The 11743-nt window shown below is 38.8% G+C and overlaps 1 protein-coding gene across 1 annotated transcript; it reads left to right on the top strand.

Annotated features, from left to right (window-relative positions):
• LOC133739391 (probable indole-3-pyruvate monooxygenase YUCCA5) lies at positions 1-1953 on the top strand. The gene is made up of 3 exons (XM_062167170.1): positions 1-824; positions 918-1289; positions 1404-1953. Exons 1-3 carry the CDS (start codon positions 153-155, stop codon positions 1632-1634), a joined length of 1275 nt encoding a protein of 424 aa, XP_062023154.1. The 5' UTR covers positions 1-152; the 3' UTR covers positions 1635-1953.
• Positions 1954-11743: the final 9790 nt, after the last annotated feature.

The raw sequence follows: 11743 nt of genomic DNA, 5'->3' as shown, positions 1-11743 counted from the left end.
TCATCTACTTCTCTCTAACAAACCTCCTCATTTGCAAAACCTCAAAATCTCTCACAATATATTCTCTCATTTTCTTCTTCAACAACAACAACAACCACTTCAAACTTGAAAACCCATCACTCATTTCCTTTGAGATACCTACTTTGATCAACATGGAGAACTTGTTTCGCTTAGTGGATCATGAGGATTTCTTTGCTTGCCGTTGCATCATGGTCAACGGACCAGTCATAGTTGGAGCTGGTCCGTCTGGCTTGGCAACGGCAGCTTGCCTCAGGGACCAAGGAGTCCCATTCGAAGTCCTTGAAAGAGCCGAGTGCATAGCCTCACTGTGGCAAAAACGCACCTATGACAGGCTCAAGCTTCATCTTCCCAAGGCATTTTGCCAACTCCCTAAACTTCCATTCCCTGAGGATTTCCCTGAGTATCCAACAAAGAGACAATTCATCGACTACCTTGAATCATACGCCAAACACTTTGAAATCAACCCAAAATTCAACTCCTCCGTCCAATCAGCCCGCTACGACGAGACCAGCGGTTTCTGGAGGGTCAAGACTGTTGCAACAACCGGGTCAACCCGATCAGAGGTCGAGTACATCTGCAGGTGGCTCATAGTTGCCACCGGCGAAAATGCCGAGTGTGTGGTGCCTGACATCGACGGACTCAGCGAGTTTGGCGGCGAAGTTGTCCACGCTTGTGAGTACAAGTCCGGCGAGAAGTACAAGGGACAGAAAGTACTTGTCGTCGGTTGTGGAAATTCCGGCATGGAACTCTCTCTTGACCTCTGCAACCACAATGCCTCGCCTTCCATGGTCGTTAGAAGCTCGGTAAGTACTTGAGACAATATAATATAGTAACTCTGATAAACTGAAGTTAAATAATTTGAGAGTGGTTTCTAATAAGCTTCTGCTCTGTTTCAGGTTCATGTCTTGCCAAGAGAAATCTATGGAAAATCGACATTCGAGTTGGCGGTCTTTTTGCTAAAATGGCTACCAGTCTGGTTAGCTGACAAGCTCCTCCTACTTTTCTCATGGTTGATACTCGGAAGCATCGAGAAATACGGGCTCAACAGGCCTTCCGTAGGCCCAATGGAGCTAAAGAACACACAAGGAAAGACCCCTGTTCTTGACATTGGAGCACTAGACAAAATCAAGTCCGGTGGTATCAAAGTCGTTCCCGGAATCAAGAGATTCTCATACGGCCGCGTTGAGCTTGTCGACGGCGAAGTTCTTGACATTGATTCAGTTGTTCTAGCTACAGGATACCGCAGCAATGTTCCTTCTTGGCTACAGGTGAGAAAAAGTTTCGAAAAACTTGTTGTTTATGTCTGTTTGCTTGCTTGCAAAGAAGCTTAGTAATTTTGAAAGTGCAAAGATACTAATCTTTAATTTGATTATTGTTTACAGGAAGGTGAATTTTTCTCCAAGAGCGGATTCCCAAAGCAGCCATTCCCACAGGGCTGGAAAGGAAATGCCGGACTCTATGCAGTCGGGTTCACAAGGAGAGGGCTCTCTGGTGCTTCATGTGACGCCATGAGAATAGCACAAGATATTGGAAACGTCTGGAAATGCGAAACGAAACAGAACAAGAAGAGAACCACCGCTGGCCATAGACGATGCATTTCCCAGACGTTCTAAACAGTTCAGATTAACCATTCATTGACTGACTCAGTGCTTAGTTAACCTCAAATTCATGGTGTGAAGAAAGTTTAAAAGGAAAAAAAAAAACAAAAAAAACAAAAAAATTACTGTATATCATATACAAAGAAAAGAAACAGACAGATTAGTACAGGGACAGAGCCAGCCCTCTCCAAAGGCCCAAGTTTTGAACAATGTTTGGGCATTCTGTAAACTGAGGATGATGAGGCTTTTTCTTCTTCTTTCTTTTTTCAGTTCCATACAGTTCTTTTGTACTATAATCCAATGATCGATTTCAATCGCAAAGTTACTTGTTTGTCTCTCCATTTTTTGGTACATAGTTTAAACTTTCTCTGTTTCAATCATTTAATTTCAAGTGTTCATCTGAGATATTCATCCCCTACTCTCCATCTGCTCTTCAATTTTCATGTGCAAGGTTCCCCATGAACCAAGAAGTTATGGCTCCGATAATACCAGCAATAATACCCTATATCCGATAAGAATAATTACTTAAAGTATATAGTTCTAAAGTTTAGTGCTGCATTAGCATAATACACCATCTTTCTCCCAAACCCATTAAAGAAAAAGTCCACTAATCCAACGCCTGAGATTGGCAAGTTGCTGCTAGCATCTATCATCAGATGGGTAGGACCCATTTTATGCAATGCAATTCAACTCCACCATACCCACTACCTTCATTTTCTCATTCCTCTCTCCCCCTCTTTGAGATGAATAGCCTAATTCCAATATTATCATTCTCTTTAATATTGTTAACTTAAGGTTGACCCTATTTATGCTGAAATAAACAATGTCTTTAAGCTTCTGTTGCATTGCACATGGATATATCATAGAGCCCAAACTTCATGACAATTACAGTTGAGTCCTCTCTGTAAAGCATAATCAGAAGCTTGGATACAGTTCAAACTTCAAAACATCTGAGTGATAACTTGTCATGATGCACATAATGTCATTAGTGGAAGTTAAACCTAACTAAGCAGATAGCTATGTAGTTAGGATTCGGATCCTCTGAAGTGAATAAGTCATGAAGTTTGTAAAGTTAGGCTTTGCATGCCCCTGATTGACTGATTGTGTCATAATGGCACAGATGTGAGTTAGTTATTTACTAATTCTACACCTGGCAAAAGTACCCAAACTCGTTTCATCCACAAAAATTTGGTATGAAAATAGGTACCCAACTGTCTCATTTTCATGCCTTATTTAGTTCCTACACATTCCAGGCTTCAAGCATTTCAGTCAACAAAAATATGAACCCCATCAAACTCGACTCAATTAATCTACAAGAGATACATTGATTCAGTTTGATAAATAGAAACATGTTGGGCTGTCAAACCAAACTAATTGTTGAGTTTTTCTACATAAAAACAAATGATGTGATACAGACTTTGACAGTGTCATGAAGATGGTACAATCACTTTTCTTAAACAGCTTCTTTGACTGCCAGAAATCCTACCCAAAAAATATCACAATTGAACTAGTGAAGATAACAGTTCAAACAATCCCAATCTGTACCTGTTATCAAATAGTTAAAGACGTTCTAACATTGGCATCAGATGTTATGTGAATTTAGGTATGCCTGTTAATTAAATGATATGCATGATCTGCAAAATGAAGTATTTGAAAATCACAGAAGCTTATCCATTGAATACAAAATAGAGACTAGAAAACATAAGGCTTTGTTCTTCACCTCACAAAATAGAGACTAGAAAACATCCCACATGAGTACCCCATGCTGCTCATTAAAAATTTTCCAAGAGGGTTTTTAACTTAGTAATGCTCTTTTCACTACCACAAACTCAAATCAGCAACTGGGTTTCCTTCAAAACCAGACTGAGAATCCAACACACTATCAATTCTTTTTTTTCTTTTTTTTCCTGTGTGTATTTTTCCAACCCCTTGTTCTATGAAGAGACATTTTCTCAGAAACATTAAAAGTAACACGTGGGAGGGCCAGAGTTTTCATTGCCACTATTTCCATCTGAAAAGGGCCCAATTTCTTCTGCTTACAGAAACCATTCCAATATGTAACTAAGAATCTGCTGCTTTCACATGTTGTGTCTACTGCACACTGGGTTTGGTGGCCCTAAAGATCATTTGTAGGATCTCTGTCTTAAAGTAAAACATGCATACATCAAAGGAGATGCAACACTTCATTTGGACTATAATCTTTTCTGAAAACTCAATAATGCAATGAAAAATATTATAAGATGAAGAATGTGATAACTGATAGAAAAATTAAACCGCTTCTTTCGATCCCACCGAGAATAAGCAAATCAGGGTTTTGTCCAGGACCCAACTAACTATTTTTAAACTCTCTAAAGATACTATTGCCTCACTAACTTTAGCTGCCATGTACTGGTTTAGTACTTATTTTAAGTGCAATTGTGTTGTCTGGTGCAAGGGTTTTGCTGGAATTAATGCACATTTTGATCGTAAACATGCTGTCACATCCCTACTGCATAATTCATTCTTCTCATGATTTCTTTTTCTACAATCATAAGAAACATTTCCGTCTATATATCCCACAGTAATCTCACTAATATATTCTACCTACTTTTCATCAAATACCTTCCGGCCTCACCCATAGAACTACATTTTTGTCTATATCCAAATTTTGGTTAGCAATGGTGGCTCCTAGTTTCCAAGACATTGATTTTGACTAGACCTCTGTACGTAAGAGTGTCATACTCAATTATACAAAAAACATGGTTATGAGTTATGAGCATGTTAGATATATAGACAAACTGAAACCTCTTAAACTTAGGGTGCAACCTCTAACTTAATTGGCACCATGAGTGAAGCCCATCCTTTTCTCCTTTCTTGTAGTGCAAGGTGGGACATATTTACACTAGTGTTTACACATTGAAGAAGAATGCAAGTCTTTTGGAGTCTATGACCCTGCAGCTAAGTCTTCTTCTGTGGAAATTACATGTCTTGCTGGATAGTGAGTGTCTAAGAGAGAATTCACACTGAGTTCTCACCATTTTTCAAGCCTTCACTTTGAAATTCAGCACCAAACAAATATGAATATCTGATCAGTATAGTAGTATAACCCTTGAAATTCAAAACTAAAACAGTAGAATGTATCTGATGAACCTGTAATTTAAGGGAAAACAGATATGGGAAATAGGGGCACATTGTGTTGTGAAAGCAGATTTGTTTGAAGATTCTACACTTGTGGAATAACTGAGATTATTTATGAAATGATGATATGCATGAATTCTTCCCTGACATGCATGTATAGTGACAGAATTATAAATGGGTTTACAATCTATGTCTGAGGAAGCTGCAGATGTTGAAAATAGGTGCATTGATTGTGTTGTGAAAGCAGAAGCAACAGTATATGAATCACAGGTTTTGAAGAACCTACATGGCTACATACATTCAGGAGATTTAGACATGTAAATAGTAGTTAAATACCACTAACCAGGAGACAAGTATGAATCCCTCAAGTTATGAATAAGCATTGACAAGAACCTACACTAATAATAGAGAAACCTGATCATCCACAGTGGCTTCTTTCTCTTCTGCGTTGTGTGAAAATGTGCAGGTATTTCTGTTTGCTTTCTTTTGACCCTTTATTCAGGACACTTGGTCAACTAGACTACTACGTACAGTGTGTGAAGGGTGTCTATATTTTTGTTTTTCGTTTTGGTATAAAACTCATTTCTAATGACAAAATTAGGATTCATACTCGAGACTTCGGATGTAGAGACCGGTGAATCTCTTAACTACTAGAGTTACAAGCGTCAGCAACAAACTCAGTGCTTAATAATATCAACATATGGTGACTATTCCTAGTTTCCAGGACCTTGATTGTGACTACACCTCCCTAGCTAACTTGTCAGACTCATCGATCTATTCTTCTTAGAGAGACCAGAGTCTAACAACCAAACATTATGAAATGTGTGCTGAACAATGGAGGTAAAACCGCCGTAAAACAACTCAGATGGTTATGAGTTATGAGCATGTTGGATAGACAGACTCAAAGGGACTTCAACTGAGGATGCAACCTCTAACTAGGCACCTTGAGCTGGCAGCCCAATTTTTTGTTGTCCAAGTTGGGGCATAATCTACAATTCATTCAACACGATATACCATGAGTAAGATTGCTCCTAGCTAGGTGGACCATGCATGTACACAGATGAGGAGCTAGTGCAAGCCCACTGCAACCCTAAACCTGAAACCACCCAGCAGCCTCGAGCAGGCACGGAATGAGGGGTGGGCTAAGGTGTGCTGTAGCTCACCCCAACTTTTTGATTAAAAAATATTAATATATATGTATTATTAGCAGCACCCCTAAAAAAAGAAGTTATATATACATCATCAAACAAAAAGTTGACAAATAGCGTCCATTTTTTTCATTTCTCTGTAGTGAACTTCTCTTGGCTTAGTCACTTTCTGCTCTAAACCTCAGTCGCTCTCTTCTGTTATTGTCATGAACTCTGCAACTCCACAAGGAGCACCAAGGCACCTAATAACCTTAATGATTTAGCAATCCCCAGGTATTAGAGTTTAAATTTTGTTCTAATACAAATTTTTTTGAGACATTAGGATTAAAATTTAGGTTATAAATTGGGGCCTTCAAGATTTATTTTCAGTACTTCATTTTTCTTGCTGTAATTGTTAGCAAGTAGTCAAAAATATTGGGTTTTTTTTTTTTTTTTTTTTGAATCAAGCCCACAGGGCGAAATAGTATATTCATCACAAGCCAGAATAGGCCGTTACATACCATTCCGCTGTCATTTAAGGACATAGACAGACAAGAAGGTAGTGGTAGTACCCACAGTGGTACGTAGAATTAGACCCACTCATTATACATTTCAGATCGTAGAGATAGCGAAGATCCTCCTTTGGTACTACGCCGGAGGCGCTAGAGATCTAGGTTCCTAATACAAGAACATTATTGAATTTAGATAAAACTAAAAGCATAGGGTTGGGCCAAGAGCCTAAACCCTAGCCCAAATAGCGATGGACCAGGGCAGAACCCCAGCCCAACAGTTCGCGGCCCAATAGGGTAGTCCACCAAGGGAAATTGCTCCAGGCCTGTCATGTTGGTTCGGTCCAGTCCCCCTTCCCTCGCATCCCCGTCGTACATCACCTTCCGGCCACGTTCCGTCCGACCCACATCGCCTGACCTGCGTCTTCCAGATCCGCCCCACCACCGCCGAGACCTGCATCAGCACAAAACGACCATCCCGGTGATCTAAGCCGTCCCGAGTCCATGCCGCCGCCGCGACCTGCATCAGTTCGGAACAACCATCCCTAAGCCAGGCGTCGCAACCGCCCTCCGCCATCAATCCATGGCACCGTCGATCCAACAAAACCCAGCAGCGGGGATCGACAAATTGGATCGTAAAGCACGATCCCCCCTTCACCACCATCCCAGCCGAACGCTCTGACAAAACCCGAGCAAAATCCTTCGACAACCCCATGAACAGTAGGTCTCCTGTCCGGTAGCAAACCCTATGACGGTGGTGAGGCCGGAGGCCGGAGGCCAGCCCGGACGTCCAGGCGCCGCCGGACGAGAACGAAATTGCAACCGGAGGCGGCCTTAGGGTTTCTCGAGGTGAGAGAGAAACCTTGGAGAATATTGGGTTTATTTTATTGATGCATAGGGAAATATATTGAATTTATTTTATTGACGCCCAATTGTTCAAAATAGTGGTGAATTTGTTAAAAAGTTGACTGTTGAGAATTGAGCAATTGTTTAGATGTGTTTTAACAAGTGTTATGCAATTGAAATATTCCATCAAAACAAGGTAGACTCTGCCAAATTTAAAAAAAAAAAAAAAAAAAAAATCTTGATAGCATAAGGTAAATTTAGCCCACCCCAATTTTAATTCTTGATACCGTCCCTGGCCTCAAGTCTATGTCTCTATTATTCGTTGCATGATATTATGACAGAACTCAATAACTCATAACCCCCATGTTAGAGGTTTTTACTTTGGGATTAATATGTGAAGACCTTAAATGTGATTTACATATTATCAGAGATGGAGCTGGGACTGAAAACTACGGTGAGCTTAATATATATAAACAATTAGTTGGATTTAGCTTTTTTGTTTTTGTTTTAAGGGCTTATATTACTTTTACATGCGTTTTAAAGGCTTGTGTTGAGCCATTTAAGGATTGTAATGTGCTTTTAGTGGTCTTTGATTCTTTGTGCCTTGACTTAGGATCAAATGGGATGAAATCAGCTGTCCCCAATACACTATTCCTATTCTGTCTCCATGCAATCATTGGTCCACAAAGATTAAGAAAATATTTTCTTAATCTTTTGTTCTATTTTTTATTCTTTGTAGACCAATGAATGCATGGGGACAGAATATGGATAATGTAATTGGGGACAGCTGATTTCATCCCGGATCAAATGGTTTTAAAAGCTACTAACATTATTAGAAAAATAATTCGTAATGATTTTCAATATCATTGGAGCTAGTGAAAGACGAATAGCGCCATATTGTGATAAAGACAGATGACTTAAGATTCCTACCAAAGTGTGAAGGCCCATAAGTCTGTAGCAAAACTGATATGCTGCCTTGCTTCGTTGGCCCAAAATACTCTTAGGGTGCGTTTGGATGAGAAAATTATGAAATCCGTAGAAATTTATAAATAATGGAATCTTTAACTCCATCAATCTAAAATTCCATTAATTGCAATTTCTATTGTTTGGTTGTATTTATTTAGGATTTGAAATGTGTAATAAATTAAGGAAGTTTAAAACAAAACAAAAAATAAAATAGAAAAAAGTCTTTTTGGAAATAAAAATTGAATACTGCAAAGGAATTTGTAAATGACACATATTTTGGTGGAAATTAACGCAGAGAAATTTAAAATTTCCAATCTGATAATGCCAAATGAGGGAATTGGCCTTCTGGAATTATGAAATCCTCACTTTCAATTAAATTCCATCATTTTTTCCCTCATCCAAACACACTCTTAAGGCTAAAGTCTAGCAATCCCCTTATATTATGCTAATTTAACTACGGATTTAGTATGGAAGCCCCGTTATGTTTTAATTTTTGGCCAATCTTCAATGAGAAATTCTTAGGTAGGAGCAGTCCTACCTCATGGCGGTAGGGCTGCCCAATTAAAATTAAGAAAAGATTTTATCTATTTCTAAATTGTCTATCTTTTAAAAAAATTAATATACCTAAAACACCCGCAAGATCCTGATTGGGCAGCCCTACTGTCACATAATACGGTTGCCCTATCTAAGAATCTCTCATCTTCAATTTATCAACTAAGAGTATTTACAACAGCTTCTCTATATTGATGTCGATCTAGACATTAAACCATTGCCTGCAACTCTTAAAATCTTCTTTTGCTCCATCTGACAAGTCCTCACGACGTCATTGTAGGACGGACTTGCATAGCCCAAACGTTCCTATGCTATCCTATGGGGGGAAGGTGGGCGTGGTGGGCAAGTAGGGCCTAGTGGTCAAAGATGTCAGATGTCTAGATTGACCTCGATCTGATCATCTTGGTCTTAGGATAAAGACTGGTGAATTGGCAACGTCGATGAGTTGAGCACCATGGGATAGCGAGATGATGGACGACATTTGCGTTGGGTTTTTTGGTCATGTTGTCGGTTAATGGTTGGTGAATGTTGTGACCGATCATCTCGAGTCTGATCTAGGTCAGATACGGTGCATGCAGTAGCTGGTGCATAGTGGTGGGAGGAGGTGGCTAATGTCTAGACGGGCTTTGCTAGGGTCATAGGCAAAGGGTGATGGTGTTGAGCCTCATTAGAGCTTCTATCTTACTCGGCTATCTGGGTATGAGAATTATTCTTAGGTTTAGCTTATTTATTTTTTATTTCCTTTAATTTTTTTTTATAGATCTATAGTGCCCATAATGGATCTCTACCATCTGGTTTATTTGATTCTTTAATTGTTCAATTGTACAACAATTAAGTTCTCTAGGCGATTAGATTTTCTGTTTTGAGAGTTAGGTTTACCTTGTTTTGGTCCATTTAATTTGTAGGCTTGTTTGTTTTGAATATGCAAGCTTATTATTCTTAATGATCGGTATTTGTCAAATTTTTTAGCTTACTTTATCCTCAGAGATATGGTCTGAGTTTGAGAATTCATGTATGTGCCATTTTGGCTACGATAATCAATTGATATTATCTGTTTGGTCAAAAAGAAAAACACAACTTCCCTGTACCTTACTTTTTCTCTATTTTAGGAGAAAAATGCATCTTTTTGCCCAATTGATTCCATATATCTATCTCCAGTTTAGAGAAACTAAAGAGAGAGAAAACAAAAATTCCTATATTTACAGTAAATTGTAAAATTATAGGAAATCATTATTTATGAAGTTTCTACTCTTTTCTCTCTTCTCTTTTCAAATTATATTTATTTTCATCATTAATTATTTCATTACATTTTTTTTAAATCTTAAAAATATTATTATATTTAGAATATGATAACGAAGATATTGGAATTCTGAAAGAAAAATGATAGGGATTTCAATTTTTAGGTCCACATAATAGGAATTTTATAGGGAAGCTATTGAAGATGCTCTAATTTTATCACTACTAAAGTGGTGAGGGGTAGTTGAGAGTTATGTTAGGATTATGGTAAGTAGGAGATTCGATTTCGCTCAAATATAACAACAGGATTAAAAAAAAAATCTAATTTTATCAACGCAACATTATGGGTTTTTAATTTTGTTGTTCATATATTAATAGATGAAATGTTATAAATGAAAAAATAAGAAGTATTAATCGCAAGTTATGGTAGCGCCATTTGTGATGACCTGAAATTTCATTATTTAATTTTTACAATTAATAATGACCAATTGTATGAATTATTGTTGTTAGGCCTTGTTCGTATGTTGTTTGTGAAATGAAATTATTTTTGGACGATTAATTATTCGAAACGCATAGTTTTAGGGGGGCACGAAGGTTGACTTTTTATATGTTGAGTTTCTACGAAAACTTCATTCACGAAAGTCGTAGAGCGCGTCGATACTAGTTTGTAAAAATGCGGCACACATAAATCGGAGTTCGTACGAGAAAGTTATGATCATCGTAAGTTTCTTCTAATTATGGAAATTCCTATAAATAAAATTTCTGAAATTGGAAATTCATAATTTGACATTTTTGGAAAGTTTTTTTTTTCGGAGACCAAAAATGCTCCGTTCTTTCTCCTCGAAACCCTAGGATCCGGTAGTCCTCCGTCCGACCCGACTTTTCAAGCCTATTCCAGCGTTCTCCGACCACGACACCTACCCAGATTCCTTCCTCTCCTCTGTCCTGTCCTCCCTACGGTGGCTTTTAGCGCCGATTCTCACCCATGGCAACGAAGCGGCGAAGCTAGGCAGTGGCGGACTTGATCGGTTATCTCGATTCCCGTAACGGTTGGACGTTAAACCGGTCATGTTTTGCTCCTGGCAGTGTCCTCTTTCGATCCTTGGAGGTTTGGCTGATCGATTTTCAGTGTAGAGCTGCAACTCATGGTGAATAGTGTTTTTTGGCTTGCGACGACGATCAACGGAGATCTAAGCCGATTTGGCTTGAACTTCAAGTATTAAAGTTGCTCGACTTGGCATTCTCTACATTCTGGATGGTTGGATTGAGCTGGTATTGAGTTTGGCATAACGGCGCGTGGGCTTACGTGTAGTTGCCTGTGGCGGTGCGTCCGGCCATATTTGGGGTAGTTTCTTGCTTTGTTATCTTCTACTCATCGATACGAGCATTTTGATATGTGATATGTAACTTTTGGAGATCGTTTGATAATGTTAGGGTTTTCCATAATTTTGAATTATTCGGTTTTCGATCCGTGAGGATTCGACTGTTGGATCGACTTGTAGTTTTGACATATCGATCCTAGCAGCATTCTGGAGACTTTGGGTTGGTCTCAGATGAAGTTTCTCCTCGATTGGCGTTACTTTTGAGTTTTAGTTCAAATGAGGGATTCGAACTTTACTCGCTTTGTGATTTGTGTACTGAATTGAGACCGTACTTTCCTTATGTGCTTAACAGAGTGCGTTCTGTGAGTTATCTGGTTATGTGAAGATACAGCAGGAATTGCAAGGTGAGTAATCTCACAATGTTCATTTACGAACGAAGTTACCTTATC

The sequence above is a fragment of the Rosa rugosa genome, chromosome 3, assembly GCF_958449725.1.
Source record: "Rosa rugosa chromosome 3, drRosRugo1.1, whole genome shotgun sequence".
In the NCBI taxonomy this organism is placed as follows: domain Eukaryota; kingdom Viridiplantae; phylum Streptophyta; class Magnoliopsida; order Rosales; family Rosaceae; genus Rosa; species Rosa rugosa.
Note: the sequence above shows the minus strand (reverse complement) of the source record. Positions and strands in the feature narration are given on the sequence as shown.